This window comes from Falco rusticolus, chromosome 1 (genome assembly GCF_015220075.1).
Source record: "Falco rusticolus isolate bFalRus1 chromosome 1, bFalRus1.pri, whole genome shotgun sequence".
In the NCBI taxonomy this organism is placed as follows: domain Eukaryota; kingdom Metazoa; phylum Chordata; class Aves; order Falconiformes; family Falconidae; genus Falco; species Falco rusticolus.
This window is the reverse complement of record NC_051187.1, coordinates 483301-511010: the sequence shown is the minus strand read 5'-3', so window position 1 is coordinate 511010 and position 27710 is coordinate 483301. Positions and strand designations below refer to the sequence as shown.

At 53.1% G+C, this 27710-nt stretch overlaps 2 protein-coding genes across 7 annotated transcripts in view; one reads left to right on the top strand and one right to left on the bottom strand.

Moving 5' to 3' along the window:
- DNAH17 (dynein axonemal heavy chain 17) overlaps positions 1–27692 on the top strand; it is a 39383-nt gene extending 11691 nt beyond the window's left edge. For 2 of the 4 annotated variants that reach the window (XM_037403082.1, XM_037403053.1), the window contains 50 exons: positions 335–460; positions 627–734; positions 876–1007; positions 1497–1657; positions 1766–1922; positions 2344–2448; positions 2955–3112; positions 3692–3830; positions 4321–4548; positions 4709–4846; positions 6096–6228; positions 6474–6601; positions 6725–6873; positions 7055–7337; positions 7494–7667; positions 8653–8860; positions 8957–9122; positions 9670–9772; positions 9928–10075; positions 10441–10532; positions 10713–10874; positions 11027–11191; positions 11353–11544; positions 12006–12272; positions 12817–12978; positions 13551–13784; positions 13968–14132; positions 14245–14340; positions 14433–14650; positions 14870–15077; positions 15389–15504; positions 15863–16055; positions 16172–16407; positions 16710–16832; positions 17586–17790; positions 18157–18321; positions 18469–18609; positions 18759–18929; positions 19120–19242; positions 19479–19672; positions 19784–19932; positions 20089–20216; positions 20874–21101; positions 21668–21859; positions 22575–22754; positions 23097–23279; positions 24345–24527; positions 24779–24922; positions 25458–25683; positions 26470–27692. In XM_037403082.1, the coding sequence (XP_037258979.1) occupies positions 335–460; positions 627–734; positions 876–1007; positions 1497–1657; positions 1766–1922; positions 2344–2448; positions 2955–3112; positions 3692–3830; positions 4321–4548; positions 4709–4846; positions 6096–6228; positions 6474–6601; positions 6725–6873; positions 7055–7337; positions 7494–7667; positions 8653–8860; positions 8957–9122; positions 9670–9772; positions 9928–10075; positions 10441–10532; positions 10713–10874; positions 11027–11191; positions 11353–11544; positions 12006–12272; positions 12817–12978; positions 13551–13784; positions 13968–14132; positions 14245–14340; positions 14433–14650; positions 14870–15077; positions 15389–15504; positions 15863–16055; positions 16172–16407; positions 16710–16832; positions 17586–17790; positions 18157–18321; positions 18469–18609; positions 18759–18929; positions 19120–19242; positions 19479–19672; positions 19784–19932; positions 20089–20216; positions 20874–21101; positions 21668–21859; positions 22575–22754; positions 23097–23279; positions 24345–24527; positions 24779–24922; positions 25458–25683; positions 26470–26717 (8433 nt within the window). In that variant the 3' untranslated portion in view covers positions 26718–27692. Of the gene's footprint in view, positions 1–334; positions 461–626; positions 735–875; positions 1008–1496; positions 1658–1765; positions 1923–2343; positions 2449–2954; positions 3113–3691; positions 3831–4320; positions 4549–4708; positions 4847–6095; positions 6229–6324; positions 6602–6724; positions 6874–7054; positions 7338–7493; positions 7668–8652; positions 8861–8956; positions 9123–9669; positions 9773–9927; positions 10076–10440; positions 10533–10712; positions 10875–11026; positions 11192–11352; positions 11545–12005; positions 12273–12816; positions 12979–13550; positions 14133–14244; positions 14341–14432; positions 14651–14869; positions 15078–15388; positions 15505–15766; positions 16056–16171; positions 16408–16709; positions 16833–17585; positions 17791–18156; positions 18322–18468; positions 18610–18758; positions 18930–19119; positions 19243–19478; positions 19673–19783; positions 19933–20088; positions 20217–20873; positions 21102–21667; positions 21860–22574; positions 22755–23096; positions 23280–24344; positions 24528–24778; positions 24923–25457; positions 25684–26469 lie in introns of those variants that run through there. The other 2 variants (XM_037403062.1, XM_037403071.1) reach the window with 2 other exon arrangements.
- The window catches only part of PGS1 (phosphatidylglycerophosphate synthase 1), a 34585-nt gene continuing 18925 nt past the window's right edge, over positions 12051–27710 (bottom strand). For 2 of the 3 annotated variants that reach the window (XM_037403125.1, XM_037403094.1), the window contains exon 10: positions 26559–26651. The gene's annotated coding sequence lies outside the window, so the exon portion shown is untranslated. Of the gene's footprint in view, positions 12162–26558; positions 26652–27710 lie in introns of those variants that run through there. The other variant, XM_037403113.1, reaches the window with a different exon arrangement.

Sequence of the window (27710 nt, the reverse complement as noted above, 5' to 3'; positions counted from 1 at the left end):
AAAAAATCCAGAAATGGGATCTGTGTTAGGGCTGTAGAACAACACAGCAGCAATATCAAACCTGCCCCAGCCCTGCAGCCCCTCAGGCGCTCGCGGTGGGTTTTTCCCCTCTCTGTTGTTTGCCCTCAGACCATGTTCCATAAGCTGCCATGGGAAGTGCCCTGCGGGGCTGGGTGCTGGGGTTGTCTTTGCAGCTTATCACAGTGCGCAGGAGAAGCTTGCCATGCAGAGCAGCAGGGAGATGCCTGTGTGCTGTCACAGGGTCGTGCAGCCAGACTGGACACATCTGGGTTAGGAACCGCTTGCTCAGGATTTGCTGGATGTGACCCTCTAGGTGGAGGTTTGGCTGAGCCGAGTGCTGGTGAGCATGCACTCCACCCTGCGGCACCTGATCCCCGAGGCCATGGTGACCTACGAGGAGAAGCCACGGGAGCAGTGGGTGTTTGACTACCCGGCACAGGTGGGAGCTGCCACACGGGGCCAGGCTGGCCAGTGGCTGTGTGAGCCGAGGTCCGAGAGGAGAAGCAAGCAGAGAGCCCTGGGAGGTGCAGGCACTTGCCCTGTGTCTTTGCGGGGATGGCGTATTTCCCTTTATGGCCACTTTTTGTCTCTGTGGTTTGCTGCAGGTTGCTCTGACATGCACCCAGATCTGGTGGACCACAGAAGTTGGCATTGCCTTTTCAAGGCTGGAGGAAGGCTATGAGAATGCGATGAGGAATTACAACAAAAAGCAGGTTGGCATCCCTTGGACCTGCCCTGGAGTTGTCCTGCAGCCCCTCTCTGCTCGGAAGAGGCGAGGTCCAGTCCTGGGGGGCACCAGGGGCTTGGCAAATGCTGATATCATTTTTCTGTTCATCGTTTCTTTTCTTCCTCAGATTACTCAGCTAAATGCACTGATTTCACTACTCACTGGAAACCTAACTGCCAGAGACAGGATGAAGATCATGACAATCTGTACCATTGATATCCATGCCAGGGATGTTGTGGCCAAGATGAACCTTGAGAAGGTATTCGTTACATGAGGATATTTTTACTGCTTTATGTCTTGGCACTTCTGAGCACAGATTTCCTGTTATTTTATTGCTTTCCAATATTTTCAAAGTATCCTGATTACGTGAGGAAACCACATGTGGGGTGGTAGAGGGATGCACAGGAGCCAGGGAGGTGACAGCACAGCCGGGGTCAGACAAGACCGGGCTGGGTCTTGGTCAGAGCCAGGTCAAGGAGCGGTTGTGCTGGTTGCTGCCATGCTCAGTGGGAGCCATGAGCCACGGTGCAGGACTGTGCACCACAGTCAGCATGGGGTGGGCTGGGCCACAGGGAGGGATGGTTCTCAGCCACCCCAGCATTGCACTGGGACCTGTTTGACTCTGTCCTCATTTACTGAGGTCAGAAAGGGTCCTGACCAGGCGTGTGTGGGCACTCACTGTGGTGCCAGCGGGTTGGAGTGGGCAGCACTGGCACCTGCCTGCCCCCTACAGCCAGCTGCCCCACAGGTGGAGAGTGCCCAGGCGTTCACCTGGCAGTCCCAGCTCCGGCACTGCTGGGACGAGGAGAGGAGGCACTGCTACATCAACATCTGTGATGCTCAGCTCCAGTACTTCTACGAGTACCTGGGGAACACCCCCCGGCTGGTCATCACCCCCCTGACAGATCGGTACGGGCTCGGGTCCCTGCACCTCCCACTGCCCACGCCGATAACATCGGCTCCGTGGCTGTGCTGCGCTGCTGGCACTGCTCAGCCCTGATGTCCTCCCCTCCACAGGTGCTACATTACCCTGATGCAGTCCCTCCACCTCTTCATGGGGGGGGCCCCCATCGGCCCCACAGGCACTGGGAAGACAGAGACCGTCAAGGACCTGGGCCGGGCAGTGGGCATGATGGTCTACATCTTCAGCTGCTCCAAGCAGATGGACTACAAGGTAGGCACGGGGGAGTGGGACAGTGGCACCAACGTGAGAGCCATGAGACGTCCACCAAAGCTAGGGGGGACCCTCTTTCAGGAGGCACCACTCCAGCATGCAGCCCCTGTGTTTGGCTGCAGCATCCATCACTGATGCTGCTTTCCTCTCCCCAACTCAACAGCCAACGAGAGACATGTGGGTCCAGCAGCAGCCCTGGTGCCATTCTGTGCTGCTCACTCCCACCGTGGCTCTGGCCAGCTCGTGTCCCTGGAAGCCCCAGGGGAGCCCAGGGGGGCTGTGATGCTGCAGGGCATTTCCCTAAGGAACAGCACAAACAACAGCAGCTCCCAGCCCTTGGACTTTCTTAACAAATCCCCACGCTGCAGCCTCTGTGTAAAAGTTTGGTGTCTGAAGCCTGTCTCTGGTGCTTTCTGTCCAGTCCTGCGGCAATACCTACAAGGGGCTTGCTCAGACCGGCACTTGGGGATGTTTTGATGAGTTCAACAGCATTTCAGTGGAGGTTTTGTCCGTGATTGCTGTGCAGGTGCGTGCTCTTCATACAAACTGGTGGCAGCATAGTGCCATAGGGACTGGAAGAGACTTTCCAGTTCATGTGCGAATGTTTCTGTTAAGCCTGACTTTCAAAGGGACGGTTTGCTGCTGTTATTTCCACTGTGCCATGCTGGGATGCAAGTGGAGGGGAATCACAGCAGTATAGGGGCTTGGGGCACATTTAAGACCACCCAGCCCATGTGTCCCATCCCAGTGACCTGTCACCCACCCCCCACCCCACCCCCTGCCAGCTCTGCCATTGCCTGGAGACAGGGTGTTGCAGTGTCTGGGAAGAAGCTGATTTAAGGCCAGCTCTCCTGAGTGGGGATGGCTGTGCCGCCATGGCTTTGGCAAGCCCTCAGCGTTGTATCTGGCATTACTGATAGCATGAACAACCCTCCAGGCTCACTTTCCATGGGCAGGCGGCGAGGGTGAGCCAGGGGCGCAGGGCAGGGAGCCACGGGGCTGTCGACACTGACACCTCTGCCTGCCTGCCAGGTGAAATGTGTTCAAGATGCAATTCGTGCCAAGAAGAAAACATTCAATTTCCTTGGAGAGACGATTGCTTTGATTCCATCGGCTGGGCTGTTCATAACCATGAATCCTGGCTACACAGGATGGACAGAACTGCCTGAAAATTTAAAAGCTCTGTTCAGGTACCCATAGGCAGATGGATCACTGTGTAACTGGCAGTTGTTACAGCATTTACGTCTGCAGTAACGCTCGTGTGCTAATGTGATCTAAGCCTTTGTTAGTGCAAATGAAGATATTTGTGTGTACTGGTGGCCCTTGTGTCAGAGAAAGACCTTGGCACCCTAGGACAGCCTTGCTCAAAGACCCCGAGATGGTCAGGGCTGGGAGAGCTGGGCTGCTTAGCCTGGGGAAGAGGATGCTTGGCATGTCTAATTACCACCTTCAGCTAAAACTCCAGTTGAGAATAAGAAAAAAAGGTGGTCAAGCACTGGAAGGGGTGGCCCAGGGATGCTGTGGGATCTCTGTCCATGGAGGAACTCAAACTGTGCCTGCAGAAGGTGCAGGGTGACCTGATCCAGCTGTGACATGAGCCCTGCTTGGAACAGAGACCCCAGCCAGTGTAAATTACTGCCCAATTCTCTGATGAGCAGGGAACAATTTATATTGGATACCTGGGTGCAAACTCATGCTGGCTGTGGGAGGGTGAGGTGTGTGTGGACATCTGTGCACAGCCCTCCTAACCCACTGCCACTCTTCTCCAGACCCTGTGCCATGGTGGTCCCCGATTTTGAACTGATCTGTGAAATCATGCTTGTTGCAGAAGGTTTTATTGATGCTAAGCTTCTAGCAAGAAAGTTCATTACTCTGTATAAACTCTGCAAGGATCTACTGTCTAAACAGGTAATTTAACAATATTGCATGGTTCATTAAGATGAAAGAGTTTATTTGAATTTGAAACCTGACAGATTATAGTAGGATTCATGGTAGTATCTTGTTGGCTGATGTTCTGCATAGTTCACGTCTAGAGCTGGATAAATTCCACTTCCATGCTGGTGCATCATATGGCATATTTCTGCCTTATGGAAGAAATAATAAAGTCCAAAAATAGAAGAGAATACAGACAGTTAAGATGAGAGCATCCCTATATTATTCATCTCAGCAGAAGTGATTTACAATAAAAATGTGCTTCCAGGAAGCAAGTCAGACTGCTGTTCTCCTCGTGACTGGCTGGGACATGTATTTTAAATAATCTCACTTTAAGTCCAGTCTGCTGGACACAGCCTGGACAACCTGGGTGTGGGGCGATGGACAGGATGTTCCTTTGTTGAGTTGTTTAAAGCAGTTCTCCCTCTCCAAAATGAAGCTGTAATATTTTGCTGCCTGTTGGCAGGACCACTATGACTGGGGTCTGCGAGCTATCAAGTCTGTGCTGGTGGTAGCGGGCTCCATGAAGAGAGGGGACCCTGGCCTTGCCGAGGACCAAGTTCTGATGAGAGCTTTACGAGACATTAACATCCCCAAGATCGTGACAGATGACTTGCCCATCTTCATGGGGCTGATCAGAGACCTGTTCCCATCCCTGGATGTCCCCAGGAAGAGGGACCTCAACTTTGAGAAGGTGCGAGCCCAGGCACGGCACCAGTGCCAGAGACATCCCAGCCCCAGCAGGGTGCAGAGGCTGAAGGTCCATTCAGCCCTTCTGGGGTGGCCGGCTCATCTCTGGGGCCTTGCCAAGGATGTGACGGCTGCCCGTGGTCAGCGCTCACTCTTCCTCCCAGATCATCAGGCAGTCCGTGCTGGAGCTGAAGCTGCAGGCAGAGGAGAGCTTCGTGCTCAAGGTGGTGCAGCTGGAGGAGCTGCTGCAAGTGAGACACTCTGTCTTCATCGTCGGCAATGCCGGCTGCGGCAAGTCCCAGGTAGTGGCCAAACCATCCCCATGGACACAGGTCCCCCTCCTGCCCCCATCCAAGCACATCGCACAGCCGTCTCTGTCCTCTCGGCAAGGATGTTGTGGTTGGCCTCAGCTGGCCATACAGACAGCAGCAGTGGCTGGGTAGGGGCCAGTGCCCAGCCATGCTGGTCCTCTAGCACCACGCGTGCCAGGCTCAGCCCATGGAGCTGAACAGGTTTGGGATGCACAGTGAAGAGGCTGCCCAGGACACCCATGAGCAGAGCGGGGATGAGGCACAGAGCAGGCAGAGGCACAGTCTCTCAACGCCCTGCATGCTGCAGTGCCGGAGGGCAGGCCAGACGGTGCTTGCTGGGGGGTCTCTGTGCTCCCACAAGACCCTGGCCAGGAGCCGGCTCTGCAGAGGGAAGTCCAGAGCCTCCCAGCAGCTGTCCAGGCATGGGTGCTCTGCAGTGGGTGGGAGCAAGGTTCTGTGCCCCCACTGTGGGCAAAGGCTGCCGAAGGCTGCGAACACCCTTGTAGGAATGTTACCGAAATCTCGGAATGAAGAACTTATCGACACCAATGAGATGTAGATAAGCAGACACTTCTTTATTAACGGCCGGGTGCGTGAGTGAGTCCTCTCACGATCAACGCACACCATGGTTCAAAATCATACACCTTTTATATAACTCATTCATACATATTCATTAAGTATTCATGCATAATCATAATATTTTCCATAAATCATTAACATGCTCTCCTCCCATATCCAATTCTGCGCAGTAAAGCTTAGAAAGGTCCGGAAATGGGTCTGGGGTACGATTTGGGTAGGTGGTATATGAGTTGGTGGTCTCAATCTCCCCCTGCCGGAATTACCTTTCACTTAAGGTAACTGTTTCTTGGCCGGCAACTATGGGTTGCTTCACTCGACTCTCCCCAGTTCACATTAATTCTCATTTTGACATTTTAGTGCATTCTCCTAGGTTACACATAAACAATCATCTCAAATCTTAAGTCTGTTATCTAAGTTCTAAACATTCCTACTAGGTGATTCTGACCAATACCTCTGGCCTTAGTACGGGGCTGTACAGAGGATTTTTATAGCAGCTTTTACTATATAAGTTTCATTAAAATATATTTCTTATCCTTCTATATTTCTATTACATAATTGATTTTATACAATCAAATAATCAAATAAAGTCAATCAATCTTAACTTATTAGCAAATCTGTAACAGGAGCCGCTGTGGCAGGTGCGTGGCTCCCCTCTTCACAGGTGCTGAGGTCACTCAACAAGACGTACCAAAACATGAAGCGGAAGCCAGTCACCGTGGACCTTGACCCAAAGGCTGTGACCTGCGATGAGCTGTTTGGGTTTATTCATCCATCCACACGAGACTGGAAGGACGGTGAGACACCAACATGGCCCAAACCACGCTTCAGCAGTGGCTGGTGCATAGGAAAATGCCTTCATAAATTGTGTCTCTGTAAACACTTGTGATGCAGTGATGGAATGGGAAGACCTTTCCCTGGGGCTTTTTACTGGAGTGGGAGGGAGGAGGAACATGTTTCAGGGAAGCACCCAGTCCCACATGTTCCCCCAGCAAACGTGCCATGCATGGAAAGGACAAACCCACATGTCTCTATGGAGCAGGTCTGTTTTCTTCAGCAATGCGTGACCTGGCCAACATCACACATAAGGGGCCCAAGTGGATCATCCTTGATGGAGATGTTGACCCTGTGTGGATCGAGTCCCTGAACACAGTCATGGATGATAATAAGGTCGGTGCCATCACACACCAGGAGCTTTGCTCACTCGTTTATATTTACTCGAGGTGATCAGCTTGTGTTCGTGCCTGGGCCCCAAGATCAGGGCATGCCCCCATGATGGGCCACTTCCCCCAGGTTCTCACCTTGGCCAGCAGCGAGCGCATCCCTCTCAACCCCACCATGCGGCTCCTCTTCGAGATCAGCCACTTGCGGACTGCCACGCCAGCAACTGTGTCCCGGGCAGGAATCCTCTATGTCAACCACACAGACCTGGGCTGGAACCCGTGAGCCCAGGGAGGGAGGTGGAGGGGTGGAACATGATGGGACAGAATGGCATGGGATGAGGTGGGACAAGATGGGACAGGATGGGATGGGACAAAATGGGATGGGGTGAGGGTGGAATGGGATGGGACGGGCACTGGCCCCCCATGCACTCTCCTGCAGCCCTACCCATCCCTCCTGCAGCATTGTGACCAGCTGGATTGAGACGAGAACAGTGCAGTCTGAGAAGACCAATTTGATGATCCTCTTTGACAAGTACCTGCCAGTGTGCCTAGAGAAGCTCAAGTCTGGATTCAAGAAGATCACCCCTGTCCCTGAGGTGACGGTGATACAAACGGTGCTGTACCTGCTGGAGTGCTTCCTGACGCCACAGACCACCCCGCCAGACTCGCCCTGGGAGCTATACGAGCTCTACTTCGTCTTCGCCTGTGCCTGGGCCTTTGGTGGGGCCCTGTCCCAGGATCAGGTACGGCTGTGGGACCAACCACTCGGCACCTGCCCACAGCTGCCAGCTTGCCAGAGCCTCCTGGCCAGCCTTGTCCCTCAGCTGCAGCCCTTTGGAAAACACTAAAGCAGCGGCACTGGCCAGTTCCTCAGTTTTTCTCCGTTTGGTTCCTCCCAGCTCGTGGATTACCGCCTGGAGTTCGGCAAGTGGTGGGTGAAAGAATTTAAAACCATCAAGTTTCCTTCGCAGGGGACTATATTTGATTATTACATTGATCCAGAAACAAAGAAATTCATGCCCTGGACTGAAAAAGTGCCAAAATTTGAACTCGATCCTGAAGTCCCTTTACAGGTATTTTTTTTTACAGGTATTTACACAAGCTGTCTGTGTTTATGTTTTATTTGTTTATTGCTCCATGATCCTGAGCAATGGGGCAAGACCCTGTGCCTGGAGCAGTGCAGGGATTTGGAGTGGCTCTGACACACCACCGCACAGGCTGGTGGCACCTGGCAAACCCTGTGGATTTCTGTGGTTCTGCTTTACCCTGAAGAAACCTCAGTGAGAGCTGCAGGTGGCAACTCTTCTTTTTTGATTTCTGATTAACCTGGGGTTTTGTAGATTCTCATGAAATAATTGCAACTATGGCCCAAATGCAAAACTGTACTTCAAAACTTTATTTGCATGTCTTTTGAAATGCTGTCCTGAGGAAGGGGAGGGGTGTCAAAGATTTTTAAACTGAAAGAGGGTAGATTTAGATTGGATATAAGGAAGAAATTCTTCACTGTGACGGCAGCGAGGTGCTGGCCCAGGCTGCCCAGAGCAGCTGTGGGTGCCCCATCCCTGGCAGTGTCCAAGGCCAGGCTGGACGGGGCTTGGAGTGACCTGGGCTGGTGGGAAGGGTCCTGGCCCATGGCAGGGGCATGGAACTAGATGGTCTTTAGGGTCCCTTCACACCCAAACCATTCTGTGATTTTACGTAGGGAGAGGGAGAGGTGCCATGGCTGAATTTGGCCCTTGCATTGGCTGAACAAAGACACTGGGGACAGTTTCGGGAGCTGTGCTGTGTTGTTCTGTTTTAATAACTCAGTTTTCTGACAGCTCCTAGTGTTCAGAAAGTCTTTAGAATAACCAAGCATCTGAGACTTTCTGCTTTAGAGAGGGATCAGGTTTGTACAGAGAGAGAGCATCTGCCACTTCACCAGCTGGCACTGCCGGGAAAGCCAGGCAGGCTGCTGGCATGCTGCCTGCTGCCCTAGCAGTAGATCCCACCTCTGGGCAAACGTCAACTCTGGCAGCAGGAAGCAAGCTTTGAGGACTGACAGTGTGATTTCCTCAGGCCTCCATGGTGCACACAACAGAGACCATCCGCATTCGCTACTTCATGGACCTGCTGATGGAGAAGCAGAGGCCGGTGATGCTGGTGGGGAACACGGGGACGGGAAAATCCATCCTGACATGGGACAAGCTTGAAGCGCTCCATGCAGATGAATACCTTGTGCAGTCTGTGCCCTTCAACTTCTACACCACCTCAGCCATGCTGCAGGGTAAGGCTGGCTCAAGCCAGCAGCTGGCCCTGTGCCAAGCTGTGCCACACAGCCCCATGGTGCTGCCCGGTGGCCCACCAGCTCCTCTTGCTTCAGCTGCCTTTGAGAAGTCCCTGGAGAAGAAGTCAGGAAGGAACTACGGCCCACCGGGGACCAGGAGGCTTATCTACTTCATCGATGACATGAACATGCCAGAGGTAGACAAGTACGGCACCGTGGCACCGCACACACTCATACGGCAGCACATGGACCGTGGACACTGGTGAGTGCCTGGCAGGTGGCCCCCACTGTGGGACCTCGGTGACCCTCTGCCTGGCAAACCTGTGCTGCACCGGTACCTCTCCCACCCCGGTGGAGAACTGCAGCCGTGCCCTGCCCATGCTGCCTCCTGCACGTGCTTCTGGCAGAGCTGAGCTGCCTGCTTCCTCCCAGAGCTGTGGGAAGACTTTGGCAGAGGAATGGGGAAACTCTTTGCTGGTGACTCCACACCCCGTCCAAGGGAAATGGCCCCATCACCAGTGCTGGCGGGGCATGCAGCGCAAGCAGCGGGGAGGGCTCACTTGGGAAGGGGGGAAGAGGTGATGAGTGCCGGCTGTCATGAGGGGGTTTGAGGCCAGGTGTGGCCATGGGGCACAAGAAGGGCCACACACAGCATTGCCGAAGGTGGTGCCAGGCTTTGCTGAGCACCACAGAAATGGGGACCCCTGCTCCCACATCCCCCCAACTGAGCTCCATGGGGCTGGTGGGGCACAGCCCAACTGGAGGAACCCGTCCCTGGGGAAAGCGTCATGGTCCCGGTCCCTGCACAGGTACGACAGGAACAAGCTGACCCTGAAGGACATTCACAACTGCCAGTATGTGGCCTGCATGAACCCAACCGCAGGGTCCTTTACCATCGACTCCAGGCTGCAGGTAGGCAGGATCCATGTGGCTGGGGCTGTGCCCCACGTGTTCACTCTCCTGGGACCAGAGCCTGGGTGAGGTGGGATGGGACTTCATGGTCCTGGCTGGCTGCATCAGCCCCTTCAGAGCAAAGCTCGCACCTGAATTTTTGTCCCTTGCCGCAGCGTCACTTCTGTGTCTTCGCCATGAGCTTTCCTGGCCAGGAGGCTCTGCTGACCGTGTATGGCACCATCCTCGCGCAGCACCTGGCCCTGCAGAGGATGCCACCAGCTGTCGAGAAGCTGCAGTCCCAGCTGGTGGCAGCAGCGCTGGGTGAGCCCCTACCACACTGTGGGTGGGAAGGCGGCATACACCAGCATCAGCCCCCTGGGTTATGCACCCATGCCCACCAGCACCAGGAAACCCAACCACCCCACAACCACCCAGTGCTCTGGGAGCCCCGTGCTGCACCTCCACATCACAGCACTGTTCCAACGAAACCTCAGTTCTGCCTTCTCTACTGTTCATGTTTAAAACGCAGCATCATGCCTGTAGAAATCATCAGAGTAAAACCTCAGGCTTGTCCCACCTGCTGAAGGTTATGGAGGGGAGTGCAAGCCGGGCTCAGGGATGCCACCAGCAGCTGCAGCAGTCTCTGTGGACCTGCCCGCCTGCTCACCCCTGGTTTCTGCCAACAGCCCTCCACCAGAAGGTTGCTTCCACCTTCTTGCCAACAGCCTTCAAGTTCCACTACCTCTTCAACCTCCGGGACCTCTCCAACATATTCCAGGTAGTGGGAGGGCTGTTTCCTCTAAAACAACTTTGTTCCTTCCTTTCCTTAATCATGCAACCTTGCAGTGCACTGTGTCCCTGAAAATACCATGACCTCTCCCCAAAACCAACCTCCAAACTCAGCTCTGAGCAGCAGTAAAATAACCCCCGAGGACTGAGGGATTCGTGTGTTTGTCAGGGTCTGTTGTTCTCCACACCTGAATGCCTGAAAAGTCCCGTCGACTTGGTGCATCTCTGGCTCCACGAAGCTGGGAGGGTGTATGGAGACAGGCTTGTAGATGAAACGGATCAAAAAGACTTCAGGAAGATGCTGGCAGACACCTGCAAAAAGTTCTTTGATGTAAGTTGTGCTGGAAAATGCAGGAGTGCCCCAACCTGGTGGGCCTGCACTGCCAGACTGAGCTCCCTGGCACAGGCTCGGCAGTGGCATGGGCAGCGTTACCTGCTGTGTGCCCCACAGCTGTACCCCACAGCTGGCATTGCCTTTTCCAGGAACTCAGCAAAGACCTGGTGTTTACCAAGCCAAACATCTACTGGCACTTCACCCAGGGCATGGGGGAGCCCAAGTACCTGCCAGTGCCCAGCTGGCTGGCCCTGAACAAGCTGCTGGAGGAAGCCTTGGACAACTACAATGAGGTGAACACAGCAATGAGCCTGGTGAGTGCCCTGCTGTGGGCAGCTCTGTGCCACGGCAGTGCTTGCACCATGAAGATGCAACTGTAGCGTTGCTCTCACTTGGTTTTGTACATTATGGGGTGTTTGCTGCTTTTGCTGTTGTGATTCAAAATATCAAACCTTCCCCTCCTGCTTTTTTTCAGGTGCTCTTTGAAGACGCAGTGTCTCATGTTTGCAGAATTAGTCGGATCTTAGAGTCTCCCCGGGGCAACGCGCTGCTGGTGGGGGTGGGAGGCAGCGGGAAGCAGAGTCTGGCACGGCTGGCAGCTTATATCAGCAATATGAGTGTGTTTCAGATTACGCTGCAGAAAGGCTATGGCATCCCGGACCTGAAGGTGAGAGCAGCTTTCCCCCAGCCCCCTGGGCCAGTGCCGCCTGCTGCGGGAGGGATCCTGCAAACACGGCGCCATGCCAAGCCCTGCAGTGGCTCCAGTGGCTGGGCTGGGCACGCAGGTCTCTGCTCTCCTCTTATCCCTGCATCTGTGCACTGTGTGATCCACTCAGTGCTTTCTGCACAGCCATGAGTCCTGCCCCAAGGGGCCGCAGCGTTTCCCTGGGCAGGGATAGGCAGGAGCCGTTCGTGAGGCAGGTGGCGTGCAGGCAGCCCCGCAGCTGGCCCCGTCTCCAAGCAGAGCAGCTGGCACCGGGCACCTTCCCAAAGGCTCCTTCCCAAAGGCACCCTCCTGATTTCCCAGGGTGGCCCAGGGGCACCGGTCTGCACCACATCTGTCACTTTGGAGAACAGCTCAGGTTGGGGGTTGAACTGGCAGGTGATGGTTTCTCTCCCCTGTCCCAGCTGGATCTTGCCTCCCTGTACATCAAGGCAGCCATGAAGAACATTCCCATCGTGTTTCTGATGACAGACTCCCAGGTTGCTGAAGAATCATTCCTGGTCCTAATTAATGATTTCTTGGCGTCCGGGGAGGTGCTGGGGCTCTTTCAAGATGATGACCTGGAAAACATCATCAGTGCCATGAAGCCCCAAGTGAAGTTCCTTGGATTGCAAGATACAAGGGAAAACTGCTGGAAATTATTTATAGAAAAAGTCAGGCGCCACTTAAAGGTGGGTGTTTACTCAACAGGGTGTTTTGTCAGCACTCCTGACTTGCCTAATCCAAAACCCATTTGCAGACAGGACACAGAAAACTGCGGTTTCATTACATGGTGGTGGCTTTGGGCGGAAGATGTTTTCAAAGGCTCCCCAGCCAACAGTGCAGCCCCAGCCCCGGGGGAACAGCTCTTCGCACCCATGTATTTACTTCCCTTAGGGTAGCGGGGGGTGAGCAGCCTCCACGGCCACGAGCCAGTGCTGGCCTGCACTGGGCGCTTGCAGGGATGCCAGTGTGGGTACCATGCTCAGCAGCTGACTGCAGCCACCAAAGGGGGTCCAGTGCTGACCCAAGCCCCGCTGAGGGGCAGAAGATGCAGAGTCACAGACCATCTCTTGCATACTGGGAAAGGGAATTAATGGGAGAGAGGCAAAGTCCTGATCTCCAGCAGAACATCTGCAGTGATGTGAAACCCACAGTGACGGTCCTGCTGCCCCACGAGTGAGCTCGGCCCCTGGCAGAGGGGACATCCTGCTCAGCAGTGGTGCTCTGCCCCAGGTCATACTCTGCTTCTCCCCTATGGGATCAACCCTGCGGGTGCGGGCGAGGAGGTTCCCTGCTGTGGTCAAGTGCACAGCCATCGACTGGTTCCACGAGTGGCCAGAGGATGCGCTCATGTCTGTCAGCAGAAGGTTCCTGGAGGAAACAGGGGACATTGAGGTGAGCTGGGACCCCTGCTCAGTGCATGTCATGTCACATCATGCCTGTGCACAGCCGTTTGTCCTGGGGGGCTGGGGAAATGACGCTGCTTTAGGGAATGACCTGCACCTCTGCTGCTCTCCTTGTTGCAGCGTGCCAGGGCTGGGCGTCTGGTGTGACTTAGGGGTGCTAGAGGCAGTGAGCCTGGGCTGGGGGCTGGAGTAAGCTCACAGCTGGCTCCAGGCTCAGAGCCTGCAGCCCCACACTGTGCAGGTGGGGACAAACCTTTCCTCATTTTCCTTTTGTCCTTAAAACACCACCAAAAAACCAGCCTGGAAAGAGCAGCTTTTTCCCAGTGCAGCCCCAGTTAATCTGAGGGATCAGCATCAGAGCTGGGCTTAAGAACCAGTGATGTTAGTGCTGTGATCACCTACAATTCTCAGCCACACATTATGCTGTTTAATGAAAAGCACTTTGCTTCCCAGCCTCTGTGGCTGGCTGTGGAACCGACGCTGCGGGAAGGTTTGGTTCCACCTCAGCATTTCACCATGTCCCCACAGTGCAGTGACTCACTGTCTGTGTTCCTGGTGCAGCCCAAGGTCAAGGTCTCCATAAGCCAATTCATGTCCTACGTCCACATGAGCGTTAAGGAGGTGTCCAAGACCTACCTGGCCATGGAGAAACGCTATAATTACACCACTCCAAAGACCTTCCTGGAGCAGATAAAGCTCTACCAAAACCTGCTGTCGAAAAAAAGGAGCGAGATCACCATGAGGCTTGAGAGGCTGGAGAAAGGGCTGATGAAGCTGCAGAGCACAGCATTGCAGGTGCCTGCCCATAGCTTATGCATCACACCTGCTGCCACTTCAATGCAGCGGGGTGAGGCATGGCCTTGCAGGGCAGTCACGGTGGCTGCAAGCTCCCCGAGCCGTACTGAGCCACCGCTGCAAGGCTGGGCAGAGCTTGGCAGGGTCAACCCTCTGATCTGCTCCATTTCTGCCCCTATCAAGGTGGATGGCCTGAAAGCCAAGCTGGCAGTGCAGGAGGCAGAGCTGAAGCAGAAGAACGAGGATGCAGATAAACTGATCCATGCAGTGGGAACTGAGATGGAGAAGGTCAGCAGAGAGAAAGCCATTGCTGATGAGGAGGAGCTGAAGGTCCAGGCCATCAACATGGTGCGTGGTGCTGAGTTGGTACCCATCACACCAGGGTCCAACACAGGACAGGGCAGCACAAGCTCTTATCAGCTCTGGCCACTCACCCCATCCTATCCCCTCACCTCCCCAGAACGTGGCTGAGAAGCAGCGAGCCTGCGAGCTTGACCTGGCAAAAGCAGAGCCAGCGCTCGTAGCTACCCAGGAGGCCCTCAACACACTTAACAAGGTGGGCAACCCCTCCATGGGAAGCAGTTCCCTGGCTGGTGCTGGTGTCTCCACACTGGGGCAATGCTTAGCAGCCCCGTGGTCCCTCCCCAGAACAACCTGACTGACCTGAAGTCCTTCATGTCCCCGCCTCAACTGGTGGTGAATGTGATGGCAGCTGTGATGGTTCTGATGGCCCCTGAGGGCAAGATACCAAGGGATAAGAGCTGGAAGGCAGCAAAAGTCATGATGGGAAAAGTAGACACTTTCCTGGATGCCTTGAAAAAGTTTGACAAGGAGCACATCCCCAAGGCCTGTCTCAAGGCATTTCAGTGAGTCCATGGCCAGTTCCTGCCCCCTCCCAGCCCCCCACTGCTGGGCTTCCCTGGGCAGGGCATCCAGGAGAGACCACTGAGTGCAGAGGTTCAAGGGGCAGGAGTGGGATCCAGGCGTTAGCTCTGCTCTCCTGCCTAGCCGTCTATTGGCTGGCCCAAGCCCTGGGGGGAGCAGGACGGGGCCACTGGCAGCCGCAGCACGTTGTCCCGTTCCAGGCCCTACCGGTCAGACCCCAGTTTTCATCCAGACATCATAAAGCCAAAGTCAACCGCCGCCGCAAGTCTGTGCTCCTGGTGCCTGAACGTTGTTAACTTCTACGAGATGTTCTGCGAGGCGGAACCCGAGAGACGGGCACTGGAAGAGGCCAACGCCGAACTGGCAGAGGCACAAGAAAAGCTCCGTTGCATTAAGAACAAAATCACAGTAAGTGCGTGCCACCCTCCCTGCATGCCCCCCTCCCCGCAGCTGCCGCAGCTGCTGTTTCACTTGGCTGGCGCCCACCATGACCCCATCAGCCACCAGCAATTCAGCTGTGGGTCACGGCCAGAAGCCAAAAATGAGCGAGGAAGATGCTTATAATTCATATAACCTGGAGCCCAGGTGTGAGAGCTGTGTTGCCAAGACAGGGGCTGCTGCAAAGCTCCTTCAGGGCTGCAGAGCTCTCTGCTGGCCCGGCAGCTTGCTGCAGCTGCGCCGTGTGGAGGAGGTAACCATAGATGTGTTGTCTTTTGAAGGACCTGAACACCAATTTGGCAGCTCTCACTGCAGAATTTGAGAAAGCTACAGCTGAAAAAATCAAATGCCAGCAGGAGGCTGATGCAACCAACAGAGTCATCACATTGTCAAACAGGTACCATGCAAATGCTGGCTCCAGAAGCACTGGCGCCGTCTGCTGCTCCCTGGCATTGCCTGGTGACAATGACAGAGGGGTTGTGGAAGCACCAGAGTCCCCCCATGCCCTCCCCAAATTAAAAAATCCTGAGTATGAATTGAGCCAGAAATTCCGGGGCAGGGCTGGGGGGTTATGTGCAGCTGTGGAGCTGTGCACCCCAGGTGAGGGCAGCCCACCACCCAAGCAGAGGTGGGTTAATCCCAAGGGCATTTGGTCACAGCCATCCTGGGGCACCACAGCCGAACCCCCACTGCACATACACGGCACCGGGAGCGGTGGCACCACAGCAGCCACCATCTCCTCTACTCCCCACCAGGCTTATCAGGGGCCTGGCATCTGAAAACATCCGCTGGGCTGAGTCGGTGAAGACACTCAGAGAGCAGGAGAAGACACTGTGCGGAGATGTGCTGCTGGTCTCCGCCTTTGTTTCTTACGTTGGCTACTTCACCAAGAAGTACAGGGCTGAGCTGCTGGAGAAGTACTGGATCCCCTTCCTCAGCAGGCTGGCGGTGAGTGGCCACAGCTCCTGTCCCAAGGTGCCTGGGGCTCCTTCCCCCCATGCTCACCAGCACGGATGGGCTCCCGCTCCCCTGCGGCCAGGTAACCAACGATCCCTCCCTGGCAGGTGCCCATCCCCATCACCCCAGGGCTGGACCCCCTCAGCCTCCTCACTGACGCTGCTGACGTGTCTGCCTGGAGCAGCCAGGGGCTGCCCAGTGACCGCACGTCCACCGAGAATGCCACCATCCTCTGCAACACCCAGCAGTGCCCCCTGCTTGTGGATGCCCAGCTCCAGGGCATCAAGTGGATCAAGAACAAATATGGGGAGGAGCTGCGGGTCATCCGCCATGGCCAGAGGAGGTGGGTTGGGTGGTGAAGCATGGCTGCAGGCTCGGGCTGGACCAGTCCTGCTTCCCCTGCCATTGGAGCGGCGTGGGGTGCTGCGAGCCAGGGCACCCACGTCCCTCATCAGACATGGGGTACCTGAGGGCAGCAGCACTGATGGGGACACATGCCACCTCCATGGGCTCTGCAGGGACCAGGGCTGGCAGAGAACCGCAGGGGTCCCACCGGGGTGCAGCGGCTGGAGGGCATTTGCCCGAGCTCCCCACAGCGTGCACACGCTTGCCCCGCACTGAGCCTCCCTCCCCTCTTGGCCACAGCTATCTGGACATCATTGAGCAGGCAGTTTCCCAAGGACAGATGCTGCTGATAGAGGATGTTGGTGAGACGGTGGAGCCAGTGCTGGACCACTTGTTGGGGAGGAACACTACCAAGAAGGGCAGGTCAGCACACCCTGTTCTCTGGTGCCGAGGCGTTTCACCTGCTCTGAGCAACTGCTACTGCTCAAAAATACTGATTTATGCCCCTTTGTGTGACAGCAGCTGGGGCCTGATCCTTCCCCTGGCTTCTGGCCACATCTCCCAGTTTTCTCCAGTATCAGTGGGGACACCTGTAGTTGATGTGATGTTTTGGACTGTTCTGGAACAAAACAGAGTACAGTTTGTTTAGTGATTTAAGAACACATTCCCTGGTGCACCTGCAATAAGAAGGGTTTTCTTGGCAGACATGAAAGCGTATGCCATGATGGGATCGTTGCTGAGAATGCCCTGCCCCATCTCCCCACCCCACTCGGTACTGCAAGCCTGGTCACCAGCAGTGCTGCCTTCCCTGGACACCACCAACCCTCCTGGCCACATCCCCACTTTTGGCGAGGGGGGGGTCCCCTGGGGCTGCAGGGATGGGCTCTGGGGCTGCCAGGGGGGACCCACGCTCCCCTCCCCTGGCTTTGAGGCATGGAGCCTGCAAGGAGCATCAGCCCAGGAGCCAGCAGGGAACTGCGGCCAGGGCACCCTCCACTCCTGCTCCTCCAGCTTTTGTCCTGCCAGGGCTGTTTTGGCACTTCTGCCCTTGCTGCACCTTTTCCCGACCAGAGAAATACAATATTAAGCAGCCGGGAATAGCACATGGGTTGAGAGCTGTCTGTGATGAATTACAGCCAGGTGTCCAGAAATTAATTTATTTAATTAACTACACAGATACATTAGGATAGGAGATAAAGAAGTGGAATATCACCCACGCTTCCGCCTGATTCTGCACACCAAATATTCCAATGCTCACTACAAGCCAGAGGTGCAGGCACAGTGCACCCTGATCAACTTCTTGGTGACCCGAGAGAGACTGGAGGACCAGCTCCTGGCTGCTGTGGTGGCCAAAGAGCGGCCAGACCTGGAGACCCTGAAGGTACAAACCAGGCTGCCGGCAAGGCAGTAGCAGAGGGGCCCAGGGGGGCTGCGGAGGCCTTGCTGGCCGGGAGCAGGGAGGTCTCACCTCAGTGAGCTCACTGCTGTTTATCGAGAGCTGAGTGAGTCCCTATCAGAGCTGCTGTCTGCATGGGCGGGGCTGTGGGACCACCATTGCCTTGTGCACCCTGGCGCTGCCACAGGCACGCTTGCTGCTTAGGGGCGACGGCACATCCCGGGAGAGGCCACATCCACCCTCCTTTTGCATTGCTTCGATGACAGTATGGAAAAGATAGCAATTGATATCAGAGTTTCACCACGGTCTCTGGAATGACACGTGTCTCTCCCTGGGGTGCTGGTGTTGTAGGCAAACCTCACAAAGAGCCAGAACAAGTTCAAGATCAAGCTGAAGGAGCTGGAGGACTCCCTGCTCACCCAGCTGTCTGCTGCCACGGGGGAGTTCCTAGAGGACATGGCACTGCTGGAGAACCTGGAAACAATGAAGTGCACAGCCATGGAAATTGAGGAAAAAGTAAGCAAGCTGCCCCAGCGCTGGTGCTGCCATGCTGCAGGCAGAGGGAGAGCTCTCCCTGACCACACTGGGCACCTGGTGTGCAACAGGAGGTGGGGTGCTGCTTTGGCACGTGCCAGGATAACACCCACTCTCACGTGCATCTAGGTGAAAGAAGCTAAAGTCACCGAAGTGCAAATAAATGTCACTAGAGAAAACTACAGGCCAGTGGCAGAGCGAGCATCCCTGCTGTACTTCATGCTGAGTGACCTCAACAAGATCAACCCCATCTACCAGTTCTCACTCAAGGTAGACGCGGACCAAAGAGGGAATTGGTTTGTACGAGCAGGACAGGCTGCAGGGGGATCTCAGAGATTCAGTGTTTCAACATTTATGCTGCTAACTCACAAGATGCCCAGCAGCCCAGGCACTGAGCTGCTGGCCTGGATCTTCTGCAGGCATTCAACAGGGTCTTCGAGAAAGCCATTCAGCACACGGCCCCCAACAATGACATCAAGCAAAGGGTGATCAGCTTGATGGATGAGATCACCTACTCAGTCTATACGTATACCGCACAGGGACTCTTGGAGAGAGACAAACTCATTTTCCTGGCCCAGGTTGCCTTCCAGGTAATGCACACAAATGTTCAGGGCTGCTGTTATACAATACTGTGTGTGAGTTTACATTGGTTTAGATGGGTTGTTCTCTTGCTTCTGTGCTGCTGCTGCAAGCTCAGTAGCTTCTTGCCCGGAGCACAGACCCTCACACCGAGGCTGTGTGTGCTGGGGCAGCTGTGACGCTGTGCTCTCAATTTGCCAGGTCCTGGCAATCAAGGAAGAAGTGAACCCAGCGGAGCTGGACTTTCTTCTGCGCTTCCCATCCAAGGCTGGCGTCACGTCCCCCGTGGACTTCCTGCAGCCCCAAGGTTGGGGTGGCATAAAGGTTGGTCCGCGCAGCTGCCCGCTGTGTGAGGCGATGGCAGCGCAGCCCCCAGCAGAGGGCAAGGCTGACAGCCTGCCTGGCCAGTGCAGCAGGGCTGCAGGACCCCTCAGGGCTTGGCTGTAGCACAGCACCGTCCCTGTGTGCACACAGCTCTGTGGGGACCCCCCGCAACCTGGGGGTCCCTGAGGGCAAGCAGAGCCCAGCAATGATTTAGCCCTTCTCTGCGGGACCTGAAGGTGCTCTCGGAAATGGAAGAGTTCAAGAACCTGGACAGTGACATCAAGGGCTCAGCAAAGAGATGGAGAAAGTTTGTGGAGTCCAAGGCACCGGAGAAGGAGGTGTTCCCCATGGAGTGGAAGAACAAGTCGGCCCTGCAGAAGCTGTGCATGCTGCGGTGCATGCGGCCGGACAGGATGACCTATGCCATCAGGTGCACAGTGCCTGCCCGAAGTGTGCAGCACAGCTCCTCCCTAGCAAGAGCCAGCTGTGCCCAGTGACTGTGTTTGCTCCCAACTCACGTTATGGTTTTATTTTTCTGTAGGAACTTTGTGGAAGAGAAAATGGGGAGCAAGTTTGTAGAAGGAAGAAGCATTGAGCTCTCCAAGGTGTACAAGGAGAGCAGTCCTTCCACGCCCCTGTTCTTCATTCTCTCCCCTGGTGTTGACCCCCTGAAAGAAGTGGAGGCCCTGGGTGAGATGCTGCCCTCTCCTCAGCTGGCACCAGCCCATGATGGCTGTGTGCTGCTGCTCATTTGAGCAGCAAATGGCCAGAGCTGCACAGCCCCATCTTTGTACTAATGTAACGAAAAAGGCATCTCAAGCTGTGCCGGTTTCCTCCTTTCCCCAGGCAGAAAGCTTAACTTCACCATCGACAACGGGAAGATCCACAATGTGTTGCTGGGGCAGAGCCAGGAGCCTGTGGCAGAACAGGCACTGGAGGTGGCAGCTGTGCAGGGGCACTGGGTCATCTTGCAGGTGCGTGGGGAACGCTGGGGTGCACTGCGATGTGCACAGCCCTGCTGGCAACTGGGCACACCATGGGGTGCACAACCCTGCCAGCAACCAGGCACACTGGGGTACATGGCCCTGGCGGCAACTGAGCACACCGCATGGCCCTGCCAGCAACCGGGCACACCACGGGGCACACCACCCAGCCAGCAACTGGGCACACTGGGACGCCCCTCGGGGCGCACGGGGCCCTACCAGCAACTGAGTGCACCAGGGCGCATTGCCAGCAGCAAGGGCTGGGCCACAATGGCCCCTTTACCATCACTGCGCTGCCACGGGCAAGGCAGGAGGCGCAGGGGCATGCGGGACAGACAGACCTTCGGTGTGCACCAGACACTGCTGGCCTATGCCAAGGGAACTGGAGATGGGCCCCTGAGTAAGAGGCGGCAACAGCAAATGGAGGGCAAAAGTGTGGGAGGCCGTCCAAAGAGGATGGTGGCCCTGCAATGGGGGCACAGTTTTTCATGGTGTACCCCATGTGGTGGCAGTGACACTGCCAGGGTTAGCTGGGTGCCTTGTGCTGCATCTGCTCTGTGTGGAGCCACCACAGCAGTTTGAGGGGGAACAAGCAATTCCCAAGGCTGTACTTCAGCCCAAGCAGTACAGGAGGGGTTTCTGTTGCAGAACATCCACCTCGTGGCCCGGTGGCTGGGCACACTGGAGAAGCTGGTGGAGCAGTACAGCCTGGGCAGCCACGCCGACTACCGGCTGTTCATGAGTGCAGAGCCAGCCCTCAGCCCCGAGGAACACATCATCCCGCAGGGACTGCTGGAAAATGCCATCAAAATCACCAACGAGCCGCCAATGGGCATGCATACCAACCTGCACAAAGCTCTCGACCTCTTCACCCAGGTACCCTCAGCCCACCATGCTGCACTCCCCCGCTGCCAGCCACCCTTGGTCCCTTTCAACCGTTTGGGTCAGCCCACTGGGCTCACCCCCCGGGCTGAGCATCTTTGGGGGCGTCACTGCAGCCAGGCACACTGTGCCCCCTCCTAGGCACATCCTCCAGAGGGTGCCCAGAGCCCCCGCTTGTCCAGATGTGCTTTAGGGGTAACCAAGGTGCCCGAGCACTCCTGAACCAGGGAGGGTGCTGAATTACGGGCACTTTTCCCCAAAGCTGAAGGTCAAGCTGCGGCAGCTTGGTGCCCAAACAAGCCACCTCGACTGTCAGCGGGCTGTTTGTGTGTGTGTGTGTGTGTGTATTCCTAATCTTTTTACAAACAGGTAAGTGCAAAAATTAACCAAGTAGCAAATCTTCAAAAGATAACTTTATGCCTTTATTAAAAAACAAAACAAAACAAAAACCTTCAGTTCTTCTTTGCCATCTTCTGTTAATTTCCTCCAATAGAGGGATGGCTAATAACGATATTCATTCATTCACTGGCAAACCCACTCTCATTTTTATTCCACTGCAGGACACGTTAGAGATGTGCAGCCAAGAAATCGAGTTCAAATGCATCTTGTTTGCACTCTGTTACTTCCACACAGTGGTGGCTGAGCGGCGCAAGTTTGGCACTCAGGGCTGGAACCGATCTTATCCCTTTAATAACGGTGACCTGACCATATCAATTAACATCCTGTACAACTATCTGGAGGTGAACTCCAAGGTAAGAGACTTATAAAGTGACCATACCTCAGTATAATACATGCTGCGACAATCAAACTTTAAAAAAAAAAAAATCATCATCATTTTGCTGCACAAATGCCTTCCCTTGAGGAAACGCAGCTTTGCCGGTAGTTCTTCCCCTCCTCCCCAGGGAGCTGCCTGCACGCTGTGGCAGGTGAAGGCGCAGAGTCCTCAGTATGGCTGAGCTGGGTGGAAAGGCAGCGTTTAGCACCAGGCTGGGACAAGTGCCTGCTCTGGCTCATGCCTCGGTGTTTTGTTGGGTTGTTTTTACATTACTTTCCACCTAAAAGGCAAAGCCTACCCCAAGAATGAAGAGGCAATGAGTAGGATTGAGGTCTCACCCTTAGGAGAGTCCTGCTTCCACCTGGCCTTACAGACATGACCAGCGCTGATCTGAGTAAAGACGGGATGACAGGGGTTCAAAGTATGGATGGCTGTGTCCATACTGGGACAAGGTGAAGTCTGTGGACAAATGCACAACAACCTTGAGACAAGGTCCCCTGTCTTGCACCCCTTCACTCTGTCACCAGGCCTCTGCAGGTCCAGGGTCTGTCATTTCCCTGGACGCTGGGCAGGTCAACCCAGGATCCATTGCCCCATGGCCCTGCAGCTCTACAGGCATGCACAGCTGCCCCAGGCTGCAGGGGACTTCTGGGGAGCCACACAGAAACCCCACAGTGAGCCTCTCCCTGTAGGTACAATGGGATGATCTCCGGTACCTCTTTGGTGAAATCACGTATGGAGGGCACATCACAGATGACTGGGACCACCGGCTGTGTCGGACTTACCTGAGCGAATACATCTGTGCGGAGATGCTGGAAGGGGAAGTGTACTTAGCTCCAGGGTTTTTGATCCCTCCCAGTTTGGATTACAAGGTAAAGAAGATTAACATTGCAATTTGCTATGGAAAACCACCACTCTGAATAAATGCTCACTAGTCAGAGTTCCCTCATGCTAACCAAGGCAAAACATAGGGGAACAAAAAGTTTCAATCCTGTGGAAACATGCAGAATCACTGCAAAAACAGTTCCTGTGGCCAGGGTAGTAAGGGAAAAACTTAGGTAAGACATGAGTAAAATAACATCTTGAATAAGCAATGCCAGCTAGCTGTGAAGCGCCACCACCAAAAAGCAATGACATTTTCAAGGTTGAGAGCAAAACTCTCACTCCTTTGTACATAGTTGCTAAACTAACATCAGCACTTGCCCTGCGCTTAGGGTTACCACGAATACATCAATGACAACCTGCCACCAGAGAGCCCCTGCTTGTACGGCCTTCACCCCAATGCAGAAATCGGCTTCCTGACTGTCACTTCGGACAGGCTTTTTCAGACACTTTTGGAACTGCAACCCAAAGAATTAGATGCTGGAGGAGGCTCAGCTGTCTCCCAAGAGGAAAAGGCAAGTATTGTTTCTGCCTCTTTACAGTAATGAACAATTCAGAGGCCAGATGGGTAGAACAGATATGAGCCCACACACAATGGATAGGAAAATACGACCTGTAGCAAAAACTGACTTCTTAGCAGAATGCACAGAGACGTGGTTCTAGCCCAGTAACTTACCGCTACAAGCTATCAGCCCGGAGAAGGGGGAGCTGCTAACACAGAGCTCACAAGAAACACTGCAGGTTCTGCTCAGATGGACACGCCTGTCAAGTTTTTATTTAAGTGTATTTGTGCTTGGTTTCTCTGTGACCGGGCTCTTTCCAGTCTTTGGCATTGGTAATGTAATTGAACATGAGCAAATGCCTCACCGCTCTCCAGCCGCTGAGAAGGCAGCGCTGCCACTGCAGCCCAGGGCAGGCAGAGCACAGGCCACAGCTGCCTCTGTCCCTATCCCAGCTGCAGTGCTCTCCCCTCTTCCCTGCTCTTGCATCAATCTAGATCCCAGACAAGCAGGCAGCTGGTCATGCAGATCATAAGACCATTCCATTAGCTGCACCCCTCCAGCAGCTCAGAGAAACCCAAAGGGTAGAAGCTGAAATGTTGCCCTGGCCATTTGTGTTTGCTCCATCCTGACGTATGGTGCAGTTACAAAAGTCAGCACTGCTCAGAAACGTTACTCTTGGATGGGGTCGAGATGTGCCAATGGCAAAACGTGGCTCACATGCTGCATCCTCAGCAGATGGAACATGTTTAGTAACTTCCATTCAGGATGGCAACTACTAAAAATACAGATAATTTTTTTTTTAAAAGAAAAAAAAGTCCTCCTCCTGACTCCCTAGATTTTACACTTTAATTTCACAGCCCCCTGTGGCTTCAGTTCTTACTTCTTGGCAATTGAAAAAGAGCTGCGGCTTTTTAAGTTCCAAGAGCAGTTAGGAAAATAACAGAGTATTAGTAACAGAGGAAGAAGCACAGGAAAACACGAAGGCAGAAAAAGAAAAAAATCTTACCAAGTTGATTAATTGTTAACCCACAGCATTTTTCCTTAGGTAAGAGCAGTTCTATGGCATATTTTTTCCAGGTGAAGTCAGTTCTAGGCGAGATTATTGAAAGGCTGCCGGAGCCATTCAATATGGTGGAGATCATGGCAAAAGCGGTGAACAAGACTCCATACGTTGTAGTTGCCTTGCAGGAATGTGAAAGAATGAATATCTTGATCCAGGAAATCAGGCGCTCTTTGGAAGAGTTAGATTTAGGACTAAAGGTATATATTAGGTAGCTGCCTAGAAAGCACCTCTCCCTGCTAAATGATTTGCAAATGGCTGTTGCTCATTCCAAACCTTGTCTTGTACAAAGCACCTGGCTACCCTTGCTCGTGACTCTTACAGACCCCCCTGTGCTGTGTATGGCCAGACAGTACCAGCCTCCTGCCTCATACTAAGTGTGAAATCAAATAGTTCCATAAGTCTTGTTTTCTGCAGATAAAACTGCCCAGATTTTTCTCTTTTTTTAAAGGGAGAGCTAACAATTACATCGGATATGGAAGAGCTGGCAAACGCTCTCTTCCACAGCAATGTTCCTGAATCCTGGACACGTTATGCCTATCCCTCTCTTCTTAGTTTAGGAGCCTGGTTTGCAGACCTGCTCCTTCGGATTAAGGTGAGCAGATTTCTTGTGAAAGTTAAAGCTTAGGGAGCAAGTGGATACCACAGAAGACCGGGAAACCACTGTACATGATGGAGGTGATAACTCATTTATTTTTCAATATTAATTTAAGCAGTTTGAAGTACCTGAAACGGCCTGTTACCCCAAGAACAAGAGCAGAAGTTTGAAATGGGTTCACCATTAGAGTACATCACAGTTTCAAAATAACATTAGCTAACCCCATCGTAACTTTGTATGTCTTAGAAGAAAAAAAAATATTTAATAAAACCATCTATTTAAAGCTTGGCTTTGTTAAAAAAATAGCAGCAGTATTTACTGCAATCCAAATTTTAAGTTTCATTGCTGCAGTGGAATCTATTTATTCATCACAGACTGCCTCCATCCTAATCTCCCTATCTAGAAGATTACCTGAACCTTGTGTTAGGCACAGCGAAGCATCAGCTTTTTGTCACATCCTATCTCAAAGCAGTATTCTGCCACTCAAAGGCCATGCCCCACTCTAAATTACTTTGCTGTTTTTATTTTCCAGGAACTGGAAGTCTGGACAACAGACTTTGTGCTGCCTGCAGCAGTGTGGCTGGCAGGATTCTTCAATCCCCAGTCCTTCCTCACTGCTATCATGCAGTCCACAGCCAGAAAAAACAAATGGTCACTGGACAAGATGTGTCTTTCAGTGGAAGTGACCAAGAAAAACCGTGAGGATATAACAGCTCCACCCAAAGAAGGCTCCTATGTGCATGGATTATTCATGGAAGGTAAAAACCCGCATCTTTTATGAGATGTTTCAGACATGGAGAAAGCCCATTTCAGCCTTTAAAATTCTTGCAAACAGAGCATGTGTTAGTACTCATTGGCTTATCTGAATTTGTACATGTTGCAAAAGCTCCAAGCATCGCAGCCTTTATTCCTCACTAACATCAGACACACACCAGCTGAGGGCAGCACCCATCCAGTTTACAAGCAGAGTTTCACAAACCAGAAACTGGGGTTTTTTTGGAAATTCAGACTGCTATCGTGAACATGAGGCCTGGGTTGTCAGAAGCTACATGGTTCTAGTGAATAAACACATTATGGTCTTATTCAATGTATGAGTAAGACAAATCAGGAAACTCAGAACCTAAAATAATTACTGCTAAAAAATTAGGGGGAATGAGATGGCAGTATCAGAAGAGCACTGACAGGGTCCACTTAAATGAGAACACAGACCACCTAGGACAGCTTATTGTAGTTCCCACCACGGCCTAAGTTCTACCTTCAGCTGCGCAACTTTCATGCAAACCCATGCTGAAGGGAGGAAAGGAGACAGAATGTATTTAGACATCCCACACACAGTAAGGCAAAATGCATTCATGAGTCACAGTGAGATGATAACATGTTAGCCCTAATGACTACTAAGCCATGGCTACCCAACCTTCACACTCCATCCTCAACTGTGCTGCTAGAGCAACTCCTTCCCACTCATTAGCAGTTATGCAAACAGCCCCCTCCAAGTGAAAAAGCCACTGGGGAACTGGTACCCTGACAATTTCATAATCTTGCAGGTGCTCGATGGGACATCCTTTCTGGTGTGATCACAGATGCCCAACTGAAGGAACTGACGCCCATGATGCCAGTCATCTTCATCAGAGCCATCCCTGTGGACTGCATGGACACCAAGAACATCTATGAATGTCCTGTCTATCAGACACGGATGCGAGGTCCCACCTACATCTGGACCTTTAACCTAAAAACAAAAGAAAAAGCTGCTAAGTGGATCCTGGCTGCTGTTGCTCTGCTCTTACAGATCTAAACTTTTAAGGACTATGGAAAATGGCAAATGCTTTTACTTGCAAAAAACTCTCCAAGTTGTGTAACTTAGTCTAAGTTTGATTGTACCAGAACTGTTTTAGCACAAATTATCAATAAACAAAATAAAAACACTGCTGGAATTGCTGTCATGCCCCTACAATACATGGAGTTTCTCATGACGGATACTGGTTTTCAATTGGTGATTTCTGATACAGTGCTGGTTGAGAGCCAGACCGCCAAAGGAAGCCAAACGCAACAATTGCATGCAACTCTCTGGATTCCTTTCCTTCTCATAGCTCTCTTTCCACAGCTGTTTGTCTGATTGCTCAGTACTAACTGTGAGCAGAAATTCATCAAGCTGTGTGCATGACACATTCCTGCATGGAAGCATGTATCTGTTTAGACCAGATGGAAGGCAAAAGGTGCAGTTTTGGCCCAGTTCACCAACACCTCAACCTGCACAACTCACAAGAAATTCCAGCTGCAAACAGACCAGTATCTAAGGTGTGTTTCTTTCTGTTTCTAGGTTATACTCTGCCCCTTCTTTCACAACAAATAATGTGTATCTGCAGTTAACACCTATTAGGGTGATTAGATCTGCTCTGGACAACAGATGGAAGCCAATGCCCCCTTTAGCATAAAATAATTCACCAAAATCACACCCCATGAAATATCTGAACAATTAGTTCTAAAATACAGTTGCATAAAACTTCCCTCATAGCTAGTGTTAAGAAAAGCCACAAGGGGAGGCAAGTAGAGCTCTTTGTTTCTTTATAAACTAGTAGCATTTAGAATAAATTCCCATTAAGCTTCACACTTACTTTTAGCCTTTTCAGATGCCTGAAATCTGGCAATACAATATCGGAACACCCTGCACACACTCCACTAGCTAAACTCACAGGGTAGCCTGAGCCTGCATTCTAATACATTTTTATCTGACTTCCCAATCAACACCTTTGCAGGACATGTTATGGTTTGAACCTCCAGCTTTCAG